At 48.9% G+C, this 26,032-nt stretch overlaps 2 protein-coding genes across 2 annotated transcripts in view; one reads left to right on the plus strand and one right to left on the minus strand.

Annotated features, from left to right (window-relative positions):
• Positions 1 to 26,032, minus strand: part of LOC309448792 (uncharacterized protein) — a 168,113-nt gene that overhangs the window by 103,598 nt on the left and 38,483 nt on the right. The gene's annotated exons all lie outside the window — the stretch shown is intronic.
• On the plus strand, positions 1,274 to 18,807 carry LOC309448718 (olfactory receptor 14J1-like; the record flags this gene model as incomplete). Its single annotated transcript, XM_082070443.1, has 2 exons — positions 1,274 to 1,567; positions 18,169 to 18,807. The coding sequence occupies 2 exons, from the start codon at positions 1,274 to 1,276 to the stop codon at positions 18,805 to 18,807; spliced, it is 933 nt and encodes a 310-aa protein (XP_081926569.1).

The following is a 26,032-nucleotide window of genomic DNA, read 5'->3' on the forward strand; positions in this document are numbered from 1 at the left end:
AAGACTCTCTCAAGTTTTAACAAGTCACTGAGACTCCTGAACTGCATCTCTGAGTTATCAGTATATCTGCCAGAAACCTCATAACGTCCCTTCAGGTAGGGTACAGGGGTGGGATGGTCTGTGAGTGCTGACAGGGAAGAGACATGGACAGGGAAACACCTCCCAGGAGGAAAATCTCCTGGCAAAAGGGACAAATTCAATGAATGACAGGGAACTATCACAAGAAATAAAGTTGGAGGGACAATTCAGAAATCTCTGACTGACCCCCTGCAGGTCAGATCCCTCCTGTGAGCAGCCCCCTGGCCTCCTGTCCCACCCAGCAAAGCCTCTGCCCTCAGGGCCGGGGGCTCCAAGGCATGAAGCAGCTCCTGTGCAGCCAGAGCTCCAGTTCCTCTGCAGAGCACAGGGGCTGAGAGCAGCTGCCCGGCAGTGTTGGTGTCTGGGAGGTGGCTGCACAGCTGGGGAAGGGTGACGCTGTCTGAGTGCCCGGCTGCCTCTGCCCTGGCCTCTCTCACACCCACCCTCACCGCATTGTCCTTCTTGCTCCCCTGCTCTGGGTCACTGCTGTTGGGATCTTGTTCTTGCTGTCAGGCTCTCTGGGGATGGCAGTTTCAGCTGCAGAGTCACAGCCTGATCTTGTGGGTCCTTTCCTGCAGGTGTGTCCATGGGCACAGGTGTCCCAGCTTTGCTCTGACCTGTGGGCTGTGGGCAATGCAGCCTGTGGGGCTGGGGAATGAGCAGAGTCTCCCTGAATCAAATACCATCATTAGGACACTTGGATATATCCCTGGGGTTTCCTTACAAGCTGTGAGCTTCCCTCCAGGATGCAAACCTGTCCTACAGCATCTGTGTTTATCTGAAAGCCCCATGGAGAAGCACAGAGATGCTGTGATGGATAAAATGCTGTTGGGTTTGTGAAACAAGCTGTGTGTGTCCTGGGCTAAACGTGGGGTGTTGAAACCTTAGGAAAGGATGAGACATGATGTGGTTCCATCTGACACAGCTGAACCCCAGGAGTGTCCCCTGCCCCCGTTCCCTTGGCCCCTGCTGCAGAGCAGGGCTGACTCCTCAGCAGCCAGCGGGCACAGGCCCTGCTCCTCACGGCACCTCCAGCCAGCACCACCCAGGGCTCAGACACGGAGCTGGAGCAAGGTCTAGAAAAGGACAAGGGGGTGTGGAGCAGGGGAGGGTGTGTGAGAAATGGCTTTGATTTTGCTAACAGATGTCTCCCATAACTTGTCACTGTCTTTTGCTCCTGTGTCAGTGCCCCATAATGGCTGGCAGCAGCTCCATCACCCAGTTCCTCCTCCTGCCGTTCACAGACACACGGGAGCTGCAGCTCTTGCACTTCTGGCTCTTCCTGGGCATCTACCTGGCTGCCCTCCTGGGCAACGGCCTCATCATCACCACCATAGCCTGGGACCAGCACTTCCACACCCCCATGTACTTCTTCCTGCTCAACCTCGCCCTCCTCGACCTGGGCTCCATCTCCACCACTGTCCCCAAATCCATGGCCAACTCTCTGTGGGATACCAGGGCCATTTCCTATGTAGGATGTGCTGCCCAACTCTTTCTCTTTGTCTTTTTCATTTCAGCAGAATTTTATCTTCTGACCATCATGTCATATGACCGCTACGTTGCCATCTGCAAACCCCTGCACTACAGGACCCTCCTGGGCAGCAGAGCTTGTGTCCACATGGCAGCAGCGGCCTGGGCCACTGGGTTTCTCAGTGCTCTGCTGCACACGGCCAATACATTTTCACTGCCCCTGTGCAAGGGCAATGCCCTGGGCCAATTCTTCTGTGAAGTTCCCCACATCCTTAAACTCTTCTGCTCAGATACCTATCTCAGAGGTGTTTTTCTTATTGTGATTGCTGTCTGTTTAGGAATTGGGTGTTTTATTTTCATTCTTGTCTCCTATGTGCAGATCTTCAGGGCCGTGCTGAGGATCCCCTCTGAGCAGGGACAGCACAAAGCCTTTTCCACCTGCCTCCCTCACCTGGCCGTGGTCTCTCTCTTTGTCAGCACTGGTTCACCCTGAAGCCCCCCTCCATCTCCTCCCTATCCTTGGATCTGGTGTTGTCTGTTCCGTACTCTTTGGTGCCTCCAGCAGTTAACCCCCTCATCTACAGCATGAGGAACCAGGAGCTCAAGGATGACCTGAGGAAACACATGGCTGGATTCTTCTCAAAGGCATTAAACTTCCTATCTTCTGCATATCACTCATGACATAACTCATGACAGGTCCAAACTGTCTTTTTTATATTTTTTAGTTGTAGATGATGGATTGGAGTTGGGGGAAGGCTTGTTTGGTCATGTGTGGGAAACTGCAGCGGGTCTGTGGAATCCTTGGCAGAAAATATGGGAGTAGAGATCAGCCTTGAGATATTAAGATTTACCCTTGAGAAGGATGGGAGTAAAGGAGTATCCGGAGAGAGGAGATATGTACCCATGAGAGAGAAGGGGATAGAAGAATAACATGGATGATAGAAAAATTGACCAATGAGATGTTAGTGCTGTAACTTGTAACCAATGGTGGAAGGACACATGAAATGGTGGAATTGTATAGAAATGCACTTGTAGCAATAAATGGCACCTATTACTTTCATCTTGAAAGAATTTGGTCCATGCCGTTTGTCCGTCTCAACCGCGACATATGGTGACCCCGACGTGATCCTGCCTGAAGAGGATCTCGCATAACGAAGTGACAGCGTGAAGCTGTGAACAGCCGAAGAAGAGCTGTGGAGACGGAGCCCGGTACAGCTGATGAGAGCAGCCGCACAGAGCTGCCGAAGATCCAGATCGTTGAAAAGACACCTCGCTAAGGAGTAGGTGAGCTACCGGGAACAGGGGTGAAACTTATCTAAAGAAGTGGGTACTATATTATCCACATGGAAGCTGCTTCTGAAGAAGCAGGGTGTTAGCCTCCCGGAACTGACTTTAAGAAAAATGTTACTATGGGGCAAAGCACAAGGTTTAGAGGTTAATCCTGTGACAGCATTTAGTCTGTCACAATGGATGGACTTGGGAGATAAACTGTTTGACAGTGCTACCCAAGGGTCCAAGGAAGCAACTGAACTGTTAACAACATGGCGCTTGTTATTAGATACTCTGAAAGAGTTAAAACAGCAACAGGCAGAGGCGGCGAAGGGGGATGGTCTTCCTGGCTCTCCTGGGCCAGGTTCAGAGAAAAAAGCAAGATTAAGTACTGCTCCGACCCCCCCCGTTACTAAAGATTCGTCAAAACCGCCCAAGTCCATATTATCTGACACGGATAAGGATCCGCGGCATTTCTTGGAAAGTTAAAAGGAATAAAGGAGGAGCATATGTATGTGTGGCCCTGAGATCAGAAAAAAATTATGAAAGAGTCGTATACATATGTGTGGCCCCGAGATCAGATAAAAGCTATGAAAGACTCACATGAAAAAACAGCGTTGGGTTGTGCATGGTCTCGGGAGGGGCCCTCAGAGCACCGGTCGGAGCACCGGTCAGAGCAGTGCGTTCGGCCGACTGCTCCGCTGTCATCAATCACGGCTCGAACCTCTCCTCTACCATCATCAACCGCGGTTCCGCCGTCTGCGTCACCGCCATTAATCACAGTTCAACCCTCTGCCCCGCCGCTATCAGTCGCGGAAGAAAAAAAATGGACATTTTTTTTTTTCCTATCCCCCCTTGCCTGGAGATTTAGGTGGGGAGGACCCCCCGTGGTGAGCTAGACTGAGCCAAATAATGTAATTCCTACAGATTTGGGTCCCCTCAACCTTCCCCTGCCTCCCTCCCATGCTGCTGCAAAGCAAATTCCTGAGGGTGGGGGTAGAATTTCAGAGTGTAAACCGAACTTACCAAAAAGCTGGGATTTACCCCCAGTTTCGATTACAGTTAAACCACGGGACCCTGTGCGTTTCTGGAAGAGACACTAGTTGACACACCACAACTACAGGCACGATAACTTTCTGAAATCCTGAGGCAGTCAACAGACCTCGCATATCAAGCTATGATAAAGGTACCTGAAACCAACAAAGCAGTCAAATCATTTGCAACTATTAATCAGGGTCCCGGTGAGACTTACATGCAATTTATTGACCATCTTCAAGAGGCCATCAGTAGGCAGGTTGAAAACTTAGAAGCTAAGGAAGCATTGGTGTTGAAATTAGCAGTAGAGAATGCTAATGTTTGCTATCAACATGTTATCTGCAAGTTTTACAGTACATATTATATGTTTCTGTGTATTTCCTCTCCAAAAATCAAGCAGCTTGTTAGGAATGTGAGTTAATTGTTTTACTATTTGTTTTTAAGTGCGCCGTAAAACTCTCTCCCCATTTTTTCCAGTTGTGCTGCAAGCAGCACCCCCCCTCCCCCTTCTCAAGGTTTTTACTTGCAAGATGGGGTCAGGAATAATTGTTTTCAGTTGTGTTCCTGAAAAATCAGTATTGGGAGGTGTTTTAAAACTTAGGAAAGCACTCGGAATTATAAGGAAGGAAGATCTTGTTAAATATTGAAATCAGTGTTCGCTGCTGTTTACGTTAAATGATTGGGAAAAGTGTCCGGAGAATAGAATCTTGTTGCAATTAATGTTGTTTTTAAGGTGAGAAGAGCAGGACAAAATAAATCTCTACAAGAGATCATTAGATCATTACAGACAGTTTTACAGCTGGAACGGTTTGAACGTCAACAAGCTGAGAGAGAGTTAACTGATAACACACAGGTCACAGTAAACTTGCTAAAGTCTGCAAGATGCTTTCCTCATTAACCTGTTTTCTTTGTGGGTATAGGTTTAAGCATGTTGCAATTTTGGTAGGTCTTTGTTATATGGTACGATAAGTTCACAGTCTGTTAAATCATGAGAATTCATTGACTCAAAATGTGCGTTTTGTGATAATACAGAAGATCATAAGTAATCTAGTTCTTTACTGCGTGAAAGTGATGGTAAAATTTTGTGTGTAGTAGTTGTTATTTTTTTTTTCTCTAGCATGCTACCTTTATTCCGGCATTCAGACTTGCGCAACTCTGTGACAGGCTGTGTCTCATCTTGGTGTGCTGAATTTGTTTTTTCCGTATGTACATCATGTAAAAAATCCTAGTGTTGGAATAACAGCTGTAGCGCACCAGATGAGACACTAAAAAAAAAAACAAAACAAAACAAAACAAAACACCAAAACAAAACAAAACAAAAAAAAGGGCCTTGCCCAGTTCAGCTCACTGCGACGCCGGGGGGGCGAGTGCCGATGGGCTCCGGCACGCACTGACCTGTTTTGTCAGGGAGACCCAGAGGCACTGCTACCTGGCCGGGCAGTAAGTGGTTCAAAGGTGCAATGCAAAAATTGAGATATTGTTTTAAATTAGTGTAACTGTGATCCATCTGCATATTTGAACTTGGTATATGGTTTTCATATCTGAGCTCAGTATTTTAGTTTGCATATTCATATTCGGTACCAAAAGAATCTTGTTTGGGGAGATAATTCCAAAATGGGAACCGGTTCCACTGCTAAAATTCCACCTTGCCTCCCCTTAGGATGCATCCTTACACATTAGAATACTTGCTTATATTGTTAGAAAAGCATTTAAATTGTTAAAATGCTATGATAGATGTGAATTTGGAAGAGGTTGTATTTGCTAGAATATTAACTGATTTGGATCTAGGAAAATAGACTAATGGATTTATGTTTATTATACTGGTTTATACTGGTTTTTTGACATTTCTAAATTGTAAAAGGTAAATGGAGCTAAGGAATGTAACTATTTCTGAGCTACTTGAAATTGCATATAAAGTGTAGTTGGAATGAAATGGGAAAACAAAACAGCAAAATATCCCAGGCCTATGTGCAGCTCATTGTAACTGAGGAGTTTGACAGAGCCTCCCACTTCGTACCAGTGATTATACCAGCTGCGTGACCTTGGCTATATCTGAACTGCGGCGAGAAGAGAAAGAAAGAAAGAAAAAAAAAAAGAAAAAAAAAAAAAAGGAAAAAACCTGTTTTCCCGCTGCTAAGCAGAGAAAGGGGGGCTTTGCTCCCCCTGCTCTGTCCTTTTTTTTCCTGAAGTATTGTCATCCATTTTTGTTGTGGCACTGTGTTGTTTTTCGGCTTTGACTCAGGGGTTGTTGGTGTTGTTTATTTTAGCTTCTGTCTTGTTTCCTAGGTTTTGGCACATCTGGGGAAAGAGCTCATAGTTTTACCTCCTTGCTGAAGTCAGTCTTTTCACACTGGTCAGCTTTGGGGGGTCACAGTGTTCAGTGCTTCTCTGGGTCAGACTGGTACTGATTTGAGTGTGGAGTGGAGCCAGATTGGTTTGATGTGGAGTTCGAACTGATGTGTTTTCATGCTGGGCTGGACGTCTTGCCATCTCAGATGGGGGCGAGAGGGAAGTTTTATTCCCCCCCGCGCCCCTCCCCCAAGCAATGTTACTGCTAGAGAACTGTAATACTGCATGAAGGAGTCTGAGGGTGAAATTTAAAGGCATCACCAGTGGATACATAGTTCTAATGAAACTGGAAAATTAAACCAAAAATTTGTTAATAGACTTATTCTATGGTAACTAGTTGTAAGAGACTTCTTAGTAAATTCGCCATGCTAGTTTTTGAGGTCATGAGAGAGAACGAAAGAAAGGCCATTTTTTGAGACCAATGGAATGCCAAATTTGGAACAAAGTTTAAACACATGAATTCTTATAGTTGTTAGAAACTCCTATACCTCTCTTAGGTTAAGATTTGTTAAGTAAATTGTAAGCTCAAATAATGTTTTCTGAGAATTCTGTTTAGTTGCATGGCCTACAAGAAGCTGCTTGGATGGTGCATATCTGCTTGTGCAAGTGAGAAATCTCCAAGGAAATTTCAAATGCTGTATTTCCACTAGTATTAACGGCCAATGTTTCGATAAAGCAAATACTACACTGATAGAACTGAAACAGGACTTCAATCTGGTAAGGGAAAACAATATCCCATAAATACGACAGCCAAAATGGAGTTAGAAACTTTGAGGAATGAATTTATGACAACCTTACAGGCTGACTGCATTCAATTGAACTTGCAGAATTGTCTGTTTATAGCTACAACCTAGAAAAAAAAACTGTAGCTATTGTGGGACAGTATGATGAGATTGCTAACAGACTGATATACCAATTGTCACTCTGATCAAGAAAAGCAGGGAATGAATTTAAGTCTCAATAGGCCATGATCCTTTTGTCATATATGTACCATTTGTGAAATTTAATTCTGATTTTTTATTTGCAATCTCTGTCTTTGTAAATTGCACTAGCTGATTTTCTTAACAGCACAGCTTTTGACACGCTTAAATGTAAATTGCTGCAGAACCTGAAGGTCTTTAACATCAGGTCATAGGCCATACTTGTATTTGGTCTGATCCTACATACTTGCAAAGTTTTTGTTGATGGTTCTGGGAAGTCTCATAAAGCTGTAGTGGTTTGGCATGAAGATAACAATTGACATCATTCTGTGAAAATTATTGAAGGTTCAACCCAATTAGGAGAACTTGGCGCAGCTTTACATTACTTAGAGCTTTTTAAGGAGGAACCTCACAAAAAAAATCACAAAACTAATTGTCAAAAGGATTGTATGTGATGAATCACTTATATCTATGTGGTTCAGCCCAATTTTGCCCTGTGATGAAACACTTTGCAAGTATGACCCAAAACCATGCTAAATCAGAAAGAACCTACATTAGTTATGGTCAAATCACTAGTTAACGGTCAATGGAAAAAGGCCACACCAATTGATAACCTGGGGGAGAGGCTCTGCTTGTGTTTTTACAGATCAAGGGCCGCAATGGTTGCCAGCACGAAATGTGAAACCTATGTTATCTTCCTGACAATGATTGCTGCAGCTGTTGCGTTTTGGATGCCCGCACAGACAAAGACTAACATGTGGATTACTTTAGCCAATATGACTGACTAAGACTCTATATGCCTAACTATGGCATCTCCAGAAAACCCGTTCCACACATGCTTGGTTGGCATCCCCCTTGATGACTACAGCAGCATCACACAACTGTTTCACAATAGTGGTCGGTGCAGAGGCATTGCAACAAACTGTAATAATACCAACATGGCACTTTGGATTAATTGCCTCCCAGAAGCAGATCTTGAACCACAGGAACTGGAATTGCTGGCATCTATGCCCATGGATGTTTGTATCCAGCCGGTTTGTGAAAAGTGTCAGAACAATATACAAGAGCATGAATGGATAAAACTGCAAAATGTTAATGCTACCCTTGGTGACTACAGAAATGAAACTCGATGGTGTAACGCCTCACAGAAGAATCCAAGGGATGTCATTGATAATGTGGGACAGCGACCCCAAAACCTCCTGTATGGTGTATTCTTGATCTGTGAAGATAGAGCCTGACCAGGAATTCCTTCTAATGCTGTTGGAGGACTGTGTATTTTGGGACTATTAACTCTCTTAACGCCCAATGTATCTATGATAATAGATCACAGAAGAGGAAGATGAGAAAAACACTTTTTGCGTGTATATGAGTCAAAATATTATGATAATGTAGATTTTTGAGGATCAGGGTTAAGGGTTTTAGGATCTCTTGTATCTGGTGTTGGCACAACTAAAGCTTTAAATACTTTAGAAAAATTAGGATGCTGGCTAGTTAAGCAAACTAACAGAACTTAAAAGGCTTTAAGTGGACTTTTGTTAGATGTAGATTCTGTAAGACATGCTACACTGCAGAATACAGTCGCAGGAGACTTTTGTTATTAGCTCAAGGACATGGGTGTGAAGGATGTGATGGTTTCTGCTGTATGGACCTAAAAGATAAATAGATTTCAGTCCATAAGGAAATTCAACAACTTATGGACCACTCCCAAAAGACTCAAAAGGATATAGGGTTTTTCGGCCTAGAAAGTTTGACGAACTGGCTGGGACTGGGAGGATGGGTCAAAGACCTTCTGCAAAGTCTGTTAGCTATTGTGATTATTGCAGTTATTGGGCTTTTGGGTTTAAGCTGTGCTTTATCTTGTATTAAGAGAATATTTGAGAGCACGTTGAGACAAACTTTGCTCGTACAAAAAGAAAAAGGGGGAATTGTCAGGGATTGGCTCAGGGAGCATGGACATGAGTCCACCGAGCAACTGTACGAGCAGAGCCCATTCTAGTTGACATAAGTAGGCCTTAGTTAGCTTTACTAGTAGGCCACGGGAAAAGGAGAAATGGAAAAGTACTGATTAAAGCAGGGTCAGCATGGCCTTTGAAGAGGTGATAAGCAGCTTGAGAAAGTAGGAGTCAGAAGAGTGCGGAATGTGCATAGTTAGCTAACCGCAAGTAGGTGGAGTAAGTAAATGTAACCTTTTAGTGCTTAGCCTATTAGATAGAGACAAGTATGCATAATTATGGTATTTGGTATAAATACGCACTATCTCAGGCAATAAAAATGAATCATGCTTTATCACTCACATTGAGTCGGCCTGCATGTTTTCCTCAGCCACGAACTAGCAGCCAACAACACCTCACAACAAGAAAAAATTTAAAAAAAAAAAAAAAAAAGAAAAGGAGAAATGTTCTTTCAGAAGGATGATCTTGGGGTAATTCTGTCCCGTAGGTGTACTCTTGTAATGAATAAAAAAAAAAAAAATGCGTTGTTCTAAGAACTTATTTCAGGACACAAGTACTCTACAAATCTCACACACAAATCTCTACAACTGTCTCTCCTCAAGAGTCTTTTACCCCAGGAAGGGGAAAACTTGCAATGCAGGCACCAAACCAGTGCCCAACCTGCCTGCAGAGCCAGGACAGTTGTGCCACACAACAGCAGCCTCTGAGGGAAGCTGGAGGTGATGGGAATTGAAGTGGTTTCAAACAAAATTATAGAATCATAGCACCATAGAATCATTTAGGCTGGAAAAGACCCTTAAGAACATGGGGTCCAACCATGAATCAAACACTGCCAAGTCCAACACTAAACCATATCCCAAAGCACCACAACTCCACATCTTTTAAATAGCTCCAGCAATGGAAGCTCCAATCCTGAGCTGGCAGGACACCATTGGCTGCAGTTGGACATAAGATACTGGTCATGACTGAGTGTTCAGCCCTCGCTGGCAGAATGTCTCACACCCTCACTGAGGAGGGCAGGGGGTGGGGAGATGGGAGCACCTTTCAGTTTCCAGATCCCAGCACAGAGCCCAAACCATCCTGCCCTTGAGCTCTGGCATCCAGTTCCTTGAAATGCAAAGCTGGTGGCCTTCTCTGGATAATCATGTTAAAAAGCATCAATAATCTTTCAAGTGTTTGTGTAATATGTCTAGGAATGTCATTTTTTTTAAAGAAAAAAAAAAAGTTTAACATGTTTCTAATTAAATATATGTAAAATAGCACTCTGCATTCATGAAAGCCCCACTGGCCATGCCAATCTAATAGGTATTTGCAATATAAGGCAAGATACCCTGTCCACAAGTAAATATATAGGTGGTTCAGATGAAATGTGGTCTGGCAAAGGTCACCCTTTGTGTCCCCAGGTGCATGGACACTGCTCATGTGCCTCTGCAGAGAGTGGCAGGAGCTGGATCCCCTTCTCGGGACAGACTCCTTCCAGGAGAGACACAGACACAGGGGGTACTCATCACGTCTTTACGGCATTTCACTCAGCATCAGTTTTGACATATTGGGTGCTTTCCTGTTACTGACCTTTCTGCACAAATGATCATACAAAGACAACCATTTAGTAAGACATGGTCATAAAGGGGCTGTTATGGACAAGAAAGCTCACCATGAACTCTGGAGAGAGCGAGGGAGTTTATCACAGTATCACAGTATGTTTGGGATTGGAAGGGACCTCAAAAGATCATCTAGTCCAATCCCCCTGCTGGAGCAGGAACGCCCAGGTGAGGTCACACAGGAACATGTCCAGGTGGGTTTTGAATATCTCCAGAGAAGGAGACTAATAATAAGCACCAGGAAGAACCAAGAAGCTCAAGGCCTCTTCTGAAGAGCGGGAGGCCTGAGCAGACGTGATTGGCCATTGTAGGTGTAGGAGAGGGTCAGGGCATGTCAGAAAGATGCAATGAGATGGCTGATGGCTTTAGTGAACCCTTCCAGCCATGTCTGAGCCCAGAAATGGAAAGCAGTTGATGTCTGCAGGTGGAGGAGGAATAGGAGGAAGGTTTTCCTGGGAATATGGAAGGAAGAAAGGCCTCTCTTGGGCTAATCATGTATGGCAGTGCCATTTGCATGCTGTGGGCATGGCTGTGCCTGGGAGATGGGGAACGGCTGCTGCTGGGGTGGCTGTGCTCAGTCATGGCCCATGAGCTGACCCTGCTCTGCTCCTCTCTTACACTGCCCACACTTGGATGGTCCTCAGGAATCATCCATGAGCCTGGTGGATCCATGAACCTCCTGCAGTGATGGGTATGGATGCAAATAGGGGATTCAAGCAACTGTGGGACTGGGACATAGAGGAGACTGGTGACCATTGCCAGGTGTATGAAAGAAGCTGGATGAGATATGAGGAATTCACAGGCATTTCCAACTCCACATTAAACCTGAGCCTTGCAGCTAAAGCAACAGCACTTGACATAAACACCACCCCCAAAACACAAAACCCTCACACTGACCACAGGAAAAGCCTTGAAAAACATTGGAGAAAAATCTACCAGGTCCCAGGGGTCAGGGCTCAGCTGTTCTGGTGATGAATAAGCATCAAGGGCTGACATGGCATCAGAGCCACCTCCACATGGCCCTCACCACCTGGAAACAGCGTCTCCAAGTCTTCCCTTCACCAGCCTCCAGGAACAGGGACCTGCACTGGTTGTTTCCTTCACAGCTGTGTCAGTGATGGCCCTTCATGGGGTCCCAAACACCCTCAGAAACTTGGGGTTTGCTTCTGCCTTTCACTTCATTAGAGGTTTGTTCATTCTCTCAGTAGCTGCAGTCAGGATCATGGCACCAGAGGGCTCATTAACAGCTAAAATGCCCTTGTAAGCCAAGTCTCTGTGCATCATTTTCCTAAAGTCTTCAAGTCTGGTGTGGATGATTAGGGAGATTTCAGGAATAACAAAACAGAGAGCATTTGCATAATAAATAACAATAAAGCCAAATTTCTTCTATTCCCTTCCCTGCTTGCCCTTCCCTCCCTTTCCAGAACAGGTGGTATCAGCAGACTCCAGTTCATATCGGTATGGAGCGTCTCCAGATAAAGACTGAATATGTCAGAAAAGTGGGTGCCTAAATCACCATGTGAATCAGGAGATAGTCGAGGACACCTTAAGAGGCGTCAGACACCTCTGTGCCAAGAGGTTTGTGTTCCTGGCAATCTCAGGTGTCACAGCACAGTGATATTTGTGTTCAGGGAGCTGGTCAAGTGACCCATCTCCTGTTCTGTAATGGTGTCTGAGTTTGCTCAGGTCACCCCTGACATGAGCCCCATCCACTGCTGGGTGTTCTCCAGACTCCTGCCTTCAGGAACAAAGTCCCAGGAGACCTTGCTGGTGAAGATGGAGTCAAAGCAGCCATGAAGAACCTTAGTCCCATCTTGTGCTACTCTTATGAAGTTCAGCAGCAGGCCCACGTTCACCCTGTCTATTTTCTTACTGCAAGTGATGCTCTGTCAGCTCATCTTGCTGCCCTTCCCGTGCAGGTATCAAGTCCAGGGCAGCTTTGACATCATCCCCACTTCCATGGACAAGGTTTCTCAATTCCTCCTTTGCAGCTTCCCCTGCTGCCTTTTTGCCCTGGTGCTCCATCAGTTCAGATGAGCAGCCTCACAAGATAAATGGTTCTTTTCATGAGTACTTGGAGAGATCATTCTTGTGCTTGGATCAGCCTGTCCTGTAAGGATTACCAGATTTCCTGAGCTCCTTCACCCTTCAGATCTACTTCCATGTCACCACTTTGCCCACCATCCCCCAGTATGTCCAAGTCTTCTCCTCTGGAGCCCACCAGCCTGTGCTCTGCTGCTGGCCTTCCTCCCTCCCCTCTGGTGCCAGGCACCCCTCTGTGTCCTGCTCATGACAGCCAAGGTGGACACTGATGTTCACATCCCTCACCAGCTCTTCCTTTTTTCCCAGTTCCAGACCTGGTGAACATCACCCATGTTGGCCCATCAGGCAGCCATGTTAAGCATTTGGCCCAAGATCCTTTGGACTGTTGGCAGCTGCAGCTTTTCCTGGCCAGTGAATGTCAGGACAATTACAGTTCCCCATAGGAATATGATGATTCACTGGTAACTTCCTCAGGTTACTGACAGAAGATCTTTTTTATTTCTTCTCCATGGTCAAGTAGTTTGTAACACCCAACATGTTGTCCCCCTGTACTGGGCTTACATGGCAAAGTCTTGGAACTGGGGGTGAGTGTGGCTGTGCTACAGTTGTCACCTCTCTGAGAAGACAACAGGAGTTTGACTAACATCAGACAGAGCCGATTTCAGCTGCTCCAAGATGGACCCAGTCCTTGCCAAATCTGAGCCACTCAGTGATGCTGGCAGCACCTCTGGGATATTGTATTTGAGAAAGGGTAAAAAACGCTGCACAACAGCAGGTGGGAGAGAGAAGGGAGGAAATGGGAGAGAAAAGCTCTGCAGACACCAAGGTCATATCCCATAGGACCCAAGCAGGTCCCTCAGCAGCCAAATCCTGCTCTCCTGAAATCCTGCTCTTGGCCTTGTTCTCATCTCCCAGGAGCCTCAGCTCCACTTTCCCATCCCTGACTGTTCCATCCTGACCAACTCTTTCTGCTTTCTAAGGGTGAAGTCCCACAGACCACCTCACCCCACTGACTCCTCAGTCACCCGTGTCAGTAGGATGTTGTCAATGGGCTCCAAACCCTCCTGGATGGCCAGTACCTTGCAGATATTGGGATATGTCAGGTCTGCCATGAGGACACAGCCCTGGAAACATGAGGCTTCTTTCATTTGTCTGAAGGAGGCCTCATCTCATTCCTCTTCCTCATCAGTGAGTCAGTAGCTGATGTCCAGTCACCACAACACTGCCCATGTTGTTCTGCCCTCTCATGCTGACTCCTCAACGTTCAGCTGACATTGTCTGTCCCCAGGCGGAGCTCCACACATTCCTGCTGCTCTACCATATGAATGGAAACTTCCCCTCAAAGTGCAGACATCTGGCATTATGAGTACTGGACGCCCAAGACTCCACAGTTTCTCCAGGAGACGCTATTTGTAGTGCCCTGTAACTCCTTATACTGTTATTTTGGGAGACACCCTAATCAGGATAAGGCATCTGCATGGAAACATTAACAGCTGAGCAAATGGAGCTTGTGTCCAGGGAGCGTAGTCACATTGAGGAAATGTGGCATTCACCCATCAGAAAGATCTGAAGTTTGATTAGGAGAAGTGACTAGTTCGTTATCAAGGCAGGACAATAACCCCACCGATCGGGACAAAGCAGGACCTGACACGCTGAGCACTGACCCTGAGGAGAAGGGCCTGGGCACTCCAAGGTCCCCACACCAGCCCGTGGTGCACGCTCACCATGAACAAGGCAGCTGCACATGGGGCTGCATGAGGAGGAGCGTGGGGACCCAGACACCTGCAGTTCTCGTCCCAGTCGGTTCAGCACTGGTGTGACCCACACACACGGGTGTGTGCCATTGTGCGGCTTCCCAGTTTGGAGCAGCAGGGAGGAACTGGAGAGTGCAGGGCTGTGCCAAGGCAGGTTCAGCACCTTGTGCACATGGTGTGGGGTGCTGAGGGACCTGGGCTGCTTTGGCCCAGCAGCGCTGGGGAGGCTGCAGCAGTGCAGGAGTAGCCTGAGAGTGCTTGAAGGGCGGTTTCAGAGATGGTGGAGGTTTCTCCATAGTGGGAAAGAGCATAAGAATGAAATAATTGCCAAAGTGCAGCTGGGGAGGTCCAGGCTGGACATGAGCAGAAAGACATGTGATGGAAGGGCAGTGCTGTGGTGGAGCAGGTCAGCAGAGGGAGTCTGCATCAGCCCAAGGCTTTGTGCTTCAAGGACCAGCTGGGGAGGATGGAGAGATCTCAGCAAAGGAAGAAAGATGCTCAGACAGGAGCAAGGTGGGGCAGCAGGGGGGATGTCTCCAGCCTGCAGGGACAGAGGTGCAGGGGATGCCACAACACAGGACAGGCTGTCCTGGAGATGATCACGGGATGTAAAGAGGCTGAAAGCCCCACCAGACATGAGCTCCTTCTCCCCTTGGCTGTGGCTGTTGTCTGCACCTCTGATGCCTGTGAGGAGATACCTTGTCCTTCCAACACAGGGGCCTCGTGGCCTCCTTGTCCCCAGCCAGGAACCTGGGAGGTGTGGGACCATAGTCCTGCCCTTGGCCTTGCACAGCCCCACATCACACTGTCCCAGGAAGGGCCCTGGGCAACGTGGGAGGGACAGGATCTGATTTCCCAGGGCTGGGGGTCAGGGCTTGGCCTTTTAGTTAAAGAAACACAACCAGGTTTACTCAGCATCAGAGCCACCTTTACTTTTCCTGACTTCCAGTTATCTTGTCTAACCGAACCTGGATATTGTTTCTCAGTAGGTTCCCTCAGTGGGACCCATTAACAGTACAAGAAACTTTGGAGTTTGAATCTGACTTTGACTTCTTGAGAAGTTTCATCACCTTCCTCCAGGGTCTGAGGTCCATGGACTCAGCACCAAACCCACCAGAGGGGTCATTAAAGCACCTTGGGGTGCTGCTGAGCTGGGCTGGGCTCCTGGGACACAGGGAGCTCATGGCAGCGGCAGCGCTGCAGAGAGACAGCTCTGCCCAGGAGCAGCTCCTCTGCACACGCAGCAGGGCTGAGGGCTCTGCCTGGGGATCTCAGCAGACGAGCAAGGCAGAGAGAGATTAAAGGTGGTCAGGACTGGGAGGATGACTGAGAGCTCACTGGAGGAGAAACCTTTGCAGCCCTTGCCATGGTAAGTCTCTGGTGCAGGGCAGTGCAGCTGTAGCTCCTGGAGGCATCTCCTGAAACTGGCACAGGCACAGCTTGTGGGATCTGTAAGGACGGGGCTCTTGTCAGGCCACGTTGAACAGCTGTGAAGCCGGGTGAGCACCCAGGGGTGCCCAGGGCTGTCCTGCAGAGCAGGGTCCCTGTCTGGGGGAGATCTCCACGGTGCTGTGGGGAGAAAATTTTGGGGGAAGGTGTGAGCCTTATCAGGGCAGGAAAGGTGCTTCTGTTGTGGAGAGGGTGCTGTGTGGGTCAGTTGTGCTCACAGATCCAGATCACCCCCAGAATTTTTCCAAGTGGATGCCTCAAGCAGAAGATCAATGCAAGGTTTACCAGACAGATAAGGAGCTTTCCTGAGCCTGTCTTTTCAGTTTCCTCTCCCAGGGGCTGGGGGGTGCAGGAAAGGATAAAATGAAAATGAGCTCTCATGCTTAAACAAGTCACTGAGACTCCTGAACTGCAACTCTGAGTGATCAGTACATCTGCCAGAAGGCTCATGCCATCCCTTCCCCACCCCTCTGCCTGTGCACAGCACCTGCATCACCTTGGCTGGACCCGTCAGCCTTAGTCTGACCTGTCCTGTTTTCCAGCCTGCAGACAGGAAGATGCCCCCAGGCAGTGCCCTGTGAACAGGCAGGATCTGTACGGCCAGGGGGAGGGCACAGAGGGTGGGATGGTCTGTGAGCACTGACAGGCAAGAGACATGGACAGGGAAACACCTCCCAGGGGAGAATCTCCAGGCAGCAGGGAAATGATCAGAAAGGAGAGGAAACCAAACCCGGAATTGTTAGGGGAGGGAGAACAGAGAACAGTCCCTGTGACCCCCTGCAGGTCAGATCCCTCCTGTGAGCAGCCCCCTGGCCTCCTGTCCCACCCAGCAAAGCCTCTGCCCTCAGGGCCAGGGGCTCCAGGGCATGAAGCAGCTCCTGTGCAGCCAGAGCTCCAGTTCCTCTGCAGAGCACAGGGGCTGAGAGCAGCTGCCCGGCAGTGTTGGTGTCTGGGAGGTGGCTGCACAGCTGGGGAAGGGTGACGCTGTCTGAGTGCCCGGCTGCCTCTGCCCTGGCCTCTCTCACACCCACCCTCACCGCATTGTCCTTCTTGCTCCCCTGCTCTGGGTCACTGCTGTTGGGATCTTGTTCTTGCTGTCAGGCTCTCTGGGGATGGCAGTTTCAGCTGCAGAGTCACAGCCTGATCTTGTGGGTCCTTTCCTGCAGGTGTGTCCATGGGCACACGTGTCCCAGCTTTGCTCTGACCTGTGGGCTGTGGGCAATGCAGTCTGTGGGGCTGGGCAATGAGCTGAGTGTGTCCTGGGCTGAACGTGGGGTGCTGAGACCTTCGGAAAGGGTGAGACCTGTCATGGTCTGAGGTGGATCCCTCTGCTCTCAGCAGTATCTGGTGGCTTTTCAGGGTAACATGGGAGTGTGATCAGCCCCCATCTCAGAAAGGTGCCAGCCCAGGGCAGCTGGAGCAGGACAGAGGGACAGAGCAGCTGCCCTCACTCTGCACAGACCCACAGGCACCCTCTGGTCTTGCAGGACTCGCTCTGTTCTCCCTAAGTGCAGCAGAAATGCTGAGGGTTTCTGACACCCAACAACACTCTGCAGTGAATATGGGGGGAGGTGTAAAAAAACCTGGAACTCTTAAACTGCCTTCACCATCTCTGTTCCCTATCACTGGGAAAGCAAGTGCTGACAGCCCTTCTGTGTCAGCAGAACCAGGACAGTCCCCACCGTTCCCGTGGCCCCACTTCTGCAGAGCTGGGCTGACTTATCGACGGCCCATGGGCACAGGCCCTGCTCTTGGTTGCACATTTTCCAGCCCAAGCAGGGCTGCAGCCACTGTGCTGAAAAAGGTTCTCCTAGAAAAACACAAGAGTGTCTGCGTGTGACATGGGAGGGTCTATGGGAGTTGGTTTGATTTTTGTCAGAGAACGCTGCCCTGGATTCTCACTCTTTTTTTTTTTTTTTTTCTCATGACAGCTCCCCGTGCTCAGGAAAAGCAAATGTCCAACAGCAGCTCCATCACCCGGTTCCTCCTCCTGCCGTTCACAGACACATGGGAGCTGCAGCTCTTGCACTTCTGGCTCTTCCTGGGCATCTACCTGGCTGCCCTCCTGGGCAACGGCCTCATCATCACCACCATAGCCTGGGACCAGCACCTCCACACCCCCATGTACTTCTTCCTGCTCAACCTTGCCCTCATCGACCTGGGCTCCATCTCCACCATTCTCCCCAAGTCCATGGCCAATTCCCTCTGGGATTCCAGGGCCATCTCATACTTGGGATGTGTGACACAGCTCTTTTTGTTTCTCTTCTTGATCACAGCAGAGTTTTATCTCCTCACAGTCATGTCGTACGACCGCTACGTTGCCATCTGCAAACCCCTGCACTATGGGACCCTCCTGGGCAGCAGAGCTTGTGTCCACATGGCAGCAGCTGCCTGGGCCACTGGGTTTCTCAGTGCTCTGCTGCACACGGCCAATACATTTTCACTGCCCCTGTGCAAGGGCAATGCCCTGGGCCAGTTCTTCTGTGAAATCCCCCAGATCCTCAAGCTCTCCTGCTCACACTCCTACCTCAGGGAACTTGGGCTTATTGTGGTCAGTGCCTGTTTAGCATTTGTGTGCTTTGTGTTCATTGTGGCTTCCTATGTGCAGATCTTGAGGGCCGTGCTGAGGATCCCTTCTGAGCAGGGACGGCACAAAGCCTTTTCCACCTGCCTCCCTCACCTGGCCGTGGTCTCCCTGTTCCTCAGCACTGCCACGTTTGCCAACCTGAAGCCCCCCTCCATCTCTTCCTCATCCCTGGACCTGGTTGTGTCTGTTGTGTACTCAGTGGTGCCTCCAGCAATGAACCCCCTCATCTACAGCATGAGGAACCAGGAGCTCAAGGATGCCCTGTGGAAACTCATATCTTACAGTTTCTTGAAGCCTTAAACTGCCCATCTGCCCATAGGCGTTTTAATGTCGCTAATTACAGGTCCAGCCTGTCATCTGGATTTTTTGTTGTTATTAGTTGTTTTCTTATTGTGATAATGTTGTCATCCCCTTTCTAATTCACTCTTGGCTTTTCTTTTATAACTGTTGGCTGTGTAAATGAGGAGCCGTGCTCTCCTTGTCTCTAAACACAATAAAGGGCTCTTTAGTGACTTGTTTTTCACTATATCCTTCCTGCAAGGCCTTATGGAGCTGCAGGGATGGTTCCTGTGTGCATGGGAGAAGGGAAAAGAGTCCAGCCTGGCAGCACTTCCAGGGAGCAGCAGTGCTTGTTCTTCCAGAGCTGTTCTGGTTCCACTCCCACACTCTCCTTCTCATCCCTGGTGTTGGTGCAAGACCTGAGTGCTCTGGCAGCTTGGTCACCGTCCTGCTGTGTGTCAGTCCTGTGAGCGCAGGCAGGGACAGGCAATGGGCACTGCTGTGACAGAGCTGGATTCAAAACAGCCTTTACAGATAGAAAGGTGATCTCCTCAAGGCTGTCACTGAAGGTTTAAGTCTTCTTACAGAGATTCTCCCAAGAACATGCCCATGAAAGTGACCCACAGATGAAACACTAGTGTATCATCTGAACAGCGTGTGTGTGCAGGGCTGGCACACAGCAGTGTCCTCTCACAGCCAGGCTCCTGCCAGAGACCTGCAGGACCAGCAGAGCAGGGGCTGGGCTGTGCCCCTGTGCACTGGACACCCCATGGAAGGTGCCTCAGGTCAATCACCATGGTCTGGCCCCTCACCACCACCATTTCCTGTACTGGCTTCTCACCCACAGAGCCTGTTTTCTCTCTATGGATAGACACTCAATGAATAGTTCAGCAGTCCATGTTCACATTGTACAGATGAGATGTGAGCACGCACATCATGTATGTGAGGTGACGTGAACCTGAGTGAGCACAAACACCATCAATTATTCATTTCCATTCAGTGAAGGCCTGTGGCAAAGACGAGGTCTTGAGATCACTTCGTATTGGGAGGAACAGCCTATGGGAAATCACCTGAATGCTGCACTGGGTTGTGCTTCCTTGAACTGAGCTCCCTGTGTCCATTCCTCATGACGTGGGACATCTCAGATGAGTGCAGAGCAGGTGACACAGCGCAGGGCTGAGGTGTCTCCCGTCCTTTGGGAGTGGCAACAGGAGGCCAGAGGGACACTGTGACTCCTGCCGCTGTGTGTAAAAGGGACAGACTCTGTCTCTGAGCATCCCTGGGCGAACAAGGAGTCCTGAGACCAACTCAGATATGGATGCCTGACAGAACCCTGATATTTCTGTGTGTGACTCAGTTAACAAACCCCACTGGATCAGTGAGATTCGTCTCAGCTGCCTTGGACAGGATCATTTCAAGTGTTCTAGTCTGCTCTGTCACCCTTTCTTGTGATTCCAGATTGTGATCTCAAAAGTGCCATAGAAACCAGAATGGTTCTGGGGGCCTTAGAAAACCCAGACCTCAAACCCATCTTCAAGAAGAGCAGGAATAGAAACTGCGATAACTACAGGCTGGCCACCCTTCCTCCCTCCCTGGGAAGGGGATGGGACACGTCCTCCTGCAGCCATTTCCAGGAATGTGAGTGACAAGGAAGGGATTGCTGAACCCAAATGGACAGGGGAAAGAAAGGCATGTTGTGTACAGCGCATTTGCAAGGCTCAGACATGGTCTCCTTCTGGCCAGAGGGGTGTTGCTGGGGCTCAAAAAGCAGGTGCTGGGTGGGAAGTTGGCTGAACCATCCAGCACAAATGTCATCAGTAGTACAAAGTCCTCCATGCAGCCAGTTACTGGTGTCATCCCTCAGTGACCAGCACTTGGACAACACTGTTGAACGTCTTTATTCTCCCTTTCCAAGATATAAGAGACAGCACTTTAAGTGCCTTGAGGATGATACAAACCTGGGTGGAGGCCTTGAGCAACCTCACCTGGTTCACTCTGCCCTGAGCAGGAGAGTGAGACAAGATGAGTGAGACAAGGGCTTTCTGCAAACCTGAGTTATTCTGTGATTTATCAGAAATTTTGCCTTGGACAGGTTTCTGGAGAGAGAATAAGTAGAGGAATAGGGAAAAGAAAAAAAAAAAAAAAAAAAAAAAGTAAGGCAGAAGAAGAGATATGGAAGGTGTTAACAGAAGTACAGGAGTTCCAGTGAGGAGTGCTTTTCCCTCACAGTGTTAGTAGAAAATATATTTGACAAATTTGAACAAGGTGAGGAAGCGAGATGCGTGTCTACAGCCTGTGGGAAAGAGGGGCAGGTGTAGGAATGTATAGAACATACTTCAGTCTGGTGAGGTCTTGGCTGCTAAGGAGGGGGATGGACGGGTGTGGTGTTATGAGGTCAGCTGGGTCTCAGACACTCATAATCCAGTCAGAATCCTGTGGCTGTGAAGGGAGAGTGAGGTCAGTTCTGTGTCTGGAGGTGACAGCCCAGCAGCAGGGACATGGCCGGGAAAGAACCTCTGCCAAGGTACCCACAGGCCCTACCCAGGAAGAGCCCTTGGAGATGGGTTGTCATGTCCATCCCACCTGAGAACATGATGGGACATCGGCAGGGACATGGTCGTGTCTGTCAGAGAACCTGAAAGGCCAGTGGCAGTCCTGGGATTTAGAAGATCATGGGGAGGTGACTTCTCTATGGTGAGTAAAAAAACACAAGAAGCCTGATGATGGGATTCTCTGCATGAAGAGCAGTTTCTGAGGTGGCTGAGGTTCCCTTGGTAGTGGGAAGAAGCAGGAAAGACAAAATAATGTCAGAAAGTACAGCTTGGAAGGTGAGGACTGGATATCAGGAGTAAGAAATACCACTGGAAGGGCAGTGCTGTGGGGCAAGAACTCACCCAGAGGGAGCTGGATCAGCCCATGGTTTGTGTTCCAAACAGCAGCCAGTGAGGGTGCAGACACAGCAGTGAAGGTGCAGAGATGCTGGGGTGAGAGCAGGTGGGGAAGCGAGATGGGTGTCTGCAGCCTGCAGGGAAAGAGGGGCAGGGGTAGGACCGTGTAGAACAGCCTGTGGTGGAGATGGCAAAGGGCGCTGTAAGGCTGGAAGGGACCCACAGAACCCAGGTCTGTGTCCCCTTGGCCAGGGCAGTTGTCTCTGCCACTGAGGCCCAGGAGAAGACATGTTGTTCTCATGGCACTGGGGCCTCGGTGCCTCCTTGCAGCCCCATGGGGAAGCTGGAAGTTGTTGTCCCAGTGTTGTCCTTCCCTGGGCCTTGCACACCCACATCCCACGGTCCCAGGAAGAGCCCTGAGCCGTGTGTGAGGGACAGGATCCCCCTTCCCATTGCCTGGAGGTCATGGCTTCTCCTTTCTGCTTCAGAAAGCAAACCAAGGGGTTTCTGAGCATCAGAGCTGAAGAAAAGACTCAAAGGAGACCTCATGGTGGCTACAGCTTCCTCACAAGGGGAGAAGGAAGGGGAGGTACTGATCTCTTCTCTCTGGTGACCAATGACAGTGCCCAAGGGAATGGAAGAAGGGTGTGCCAGGGGAGGTTCAGGTTGGACCTGAGGAAAAGGTTCTTCCCCCAGAGGTGCTGGACACTGAACAGGCTCCCCAGGGAGGTGTCACGGCCCCAACCTGACAGTGATCAAGAAGAGACTGGACAGCGTCCTCAGACACACGGGGTGACCTGTGGGGTGTCGTGTGCAGGGACAGGAGTTGGACTAATGATCCTCATGGGTTCTTCCAACTCAGGACATTCTATGATTCTATGAAACACTAGGCCAAAAGTCCATGTGTTCATTGTCCAGATGAGTTGTAAACACACACATCATGTGCATGTCCAGTGTGTGCATGTGGTGAGATGAACCCAAGGGAGCACAAATCCATCAGCTATTCCTTGGGGTGCCATAAAGGTCAGTGGGACAGAGATGGTGTTCAGGGGTCTCTTCCAAACTGCGTTATTGTAGGATTCCATGAATCTTTTCTTTGGAGAGCTTTTCATATCAGAAAAGACAGAGAAAGGAGAAAAAAATCAGAGGCAGAAGCAGAAATATAAAATGCCCCAGAGTAAATACAGCAGCTCCTCTGAGGAACGTTTCTCTACTCAAACCCTTGATAGGAATCTATCAGATACATTTGATGAAAGCAGCTTAGTTTGATCTGCTCACACACTGGACCACAAGGAGGGTGATGGTGGGTACGATGCCGTGTGGTCACTTGTGTCTTAGGAACTCAAAGTCCAGTAGGAACCAATGGCTGTGGAGGGCACTGTGAGGTCACTTCTGCCTCTGCAGGGGATTGGTCAACAGCAGGAACATGGCTGGAAAGGACTGTGAGGTCACACACACGAGACGAGCAATCGGGCCCAATCAGCATGGCTGGATGAAAGGCAGGTCCTGCTTGACCAGCCTGATCTCCTTCTGTGACAAGGTGACCGGCTGAGCAGATGAGGGAAAGTCTGTCGTGGGGAGTGAATCCGCCACACGGGCTGTGGGTGTCGTGTCCTTAGACTGCAGTAAAGCCTTTGACACCGTATCCCACAGCATCTCCTGGAGAAGCTGCAGCTCATGGCCTGGATGGTGTATCTGCGATGGGTAAAGAACTGGCAGGAGGGCCGGGCCCAAAGAGTTTTGGTGAACGGAGCCAAATGTAGTGGGTGGCCGGTCATGAGTGGTGTGCCCGGGGAGCAGTATTGGGGCCAGTTCTCTCTCATCTCTTTATCAATGATCTGGATGAGGGGATCGGGTGCACCCTGACTATGTTTTCAGATGACACCAAATTGGGTGGGAGTGCTGATCTGCTGGAGGGTACGAAGGCTCTACAGAGGGATCTGTAGCTGCTGTTTCATTAGGCTGAGGCCATTTGCCTGAGGTTTAACAAGGCCAAGTGTCAGGTCCTGCACTTTGGTCATAACAATCCCCTGCAACACTACAGGCTTGGGGAAGAGTAGCTGGAAAGCTGCCTGGTGGAAAAGGACCTGGGGTTGTTGATTGACAGCAGCTGAACATGAGCCAGCGTGTGCCCAGGTTGCCAAAAAGGCCAATGGCTTGATGTGCATCAAGAATAGTGTAGTGGGCAGAACCGGAGCAGCGATCATCCCCTTGTACTCGGCACTGGTGAGGCCACAACTCAAATCCTTGGTTCAGTTTTGGGCCCCTCACTATAGGAAAGATCTTGGGGTGTTGCAGTGAGTGCAGAGGAGGGGGACAAGGCTGTTGAGGGTCTGGAGCACAAGACTGCTGAGGAGCAGTTGGGGGTTCTGAGGCTGTTTATCCTGGAGAAAAGGAGGCTGAGAGGAGACCTTTTCGCTCTCTACAACTATGTGAAAAGATGTCATAGCATGGAGGGTGTTGGTCTTCTCCTGAGTAGCAAGTGAGAGGATGAGAGGAAATGGACTCAGCTTGTACCAGAGAAAGTTCAGAATTAATATTAGGAAACATTTCTTCATGGAAAAGTTTGTGAAGCAGTGGAACAGGCTGCCCAGGGAAGTGGTTGAGTCACCATTCTCTGTTCCTTAGCACAGCTTCTAGGAGGATCTGTTCCATCATCTTCCCAGGCACAGGTAAGAGGCTGACAGGTCAGTAGTTTTCAGGATCCTCCTTTCTACAGCAGAGCAGAGAAACACTGCCACACATCGCAGGTTAAAACGTGGAGACTGGACATGAGGAGGAAGAAATGTCACTCAAAGGGCAGTGCTGTGGTACAAGAAATCATCCAGAAGGAGCAGGAGATCAGTCCATGTACTTGTGTTTCCAGGAACAGCATGAGAGTGGAGACACATCAGTCAATGTATGGAAATACCAGGGTGAGAGCAAGGGGAGGAAGCGAGATGGGTGTCTACAGCCTGCAGGGAAACAGCAGCAGCTGAGGGACAGTGTAGGACAACCTGTGGTGGAGATGGCAAAGGGCACTGGCAAGGCTGCATGTCACCAGGAGAACCCAAATCTTTGTCCCCTTGGCTGTGGCCATCGCCTCTGCCACAAAGGCCTGTGAGGAGACGTGTTGTCCTCAGGCACTGGGGCACCTCATGGCCTCCTGAACACCCCCAGGAAGGCTGGGAACTGTCACCCCTTTGTCCTTCACTCACACCACACAGCCCACATCCCCTGCCCCAGGAAGAGCCCTGAGCAATGTGTGAGGGACAGGATCTGCCTTCCCAGGGGCTGGGGGTCAGGCCTTGGCCTCTCTGCTGCATCCAACTAAACCAGGGTTTTCCCAGCACCTCAGCTGCCTGCACATTTCCCTTTGTTTATCTGCCATCATGGCCTCCAATTCTCTGCTCTAACGAGTCCCTGGGGAGGCTTTGCTGGTACTTGCCCTCAGTGGAACTCATTAATACTTCAAGGAACATAGTACTTTTTTCTTCTGGCTTTGACTTCTGGAAAGGTTTGTGCAATCTCCTCTCAGCACCTGAGTAATGTTCAAGGACTCAGCACCAAACGCACCATGGGGCTCATTACACTCTAACAAACCATGTCTCTTCTTGTAATGTCCTTCCAATCTTGTATAGTTAATTAGAGAGTTTTCTTTGTGTAATTATGGAGAAAGATTTCAAAAAGCTTCTGATAAAGAAGTCTTTCTATTGTAAAGGGTGTATTTTAATCCTTTTCAGTTTGGAGAAGATGTGATTGCAGCATTGTCTGATGTTGATCCAGGGTCTCTCCTAAGGAGGTCTGGACTGGCTGGAGAAGCTGTCCCTTGAGGTCTCACACCGTGTGGACAACCTTGCTCCTCACCTCCCCAACCCCATCGTTTCTCTCATTGGCCCCCTGGGCCTTGCATCCCTTTTCCTCACACCAGACTTCACTGCATCTGCAGCTGGATGTGCCAGCTCCTTTGCACCAGCTCCCACCTGCTCTCCTTGCAGACCCAAGTGCACACAGCAAAGAGGGACTTTGCTTTACCCTTGAACAAACAAAATACAACTGATGAGAGTCATGATTAAAAGAAAACAGGCTCCTCAACTGTACACCAAGGACAAGCTGCCACCACTGAGGTTCACCTTCTCCAAGGCAGAACCATGCAAGAAATGTTTGAGACAGAAAGGAAATAATAAAATAAACACAATAAAAGAGTTAGCTAAAGACAGAATAGACAGACTACTGAAAGACAAGGAAGCTTTTAACTCCTTGAAGCTGAAAACAGCAACTGGGTTGTTGACAAGTGTCTGAGTGATCAAACAGTAAGAGGAAGGGAAATCCAGAGAGCAATTGCAAGTGTTGTGTGCAGATCAGCTGCTGGAAATGGG

Source organism: Streptopelia decaocto (genome assembly GCF_964273445.1).
Source record: "Streptopelia decaocto genome assembly, chromosome: 21".
Classification (NCBI taxonomy): domain Eukaryota; kingdom Metazoa; phylum Chordata; class Aves; order Columbiformes; family Columbidae; genus Streptopelia; species Streptopelia decaocto.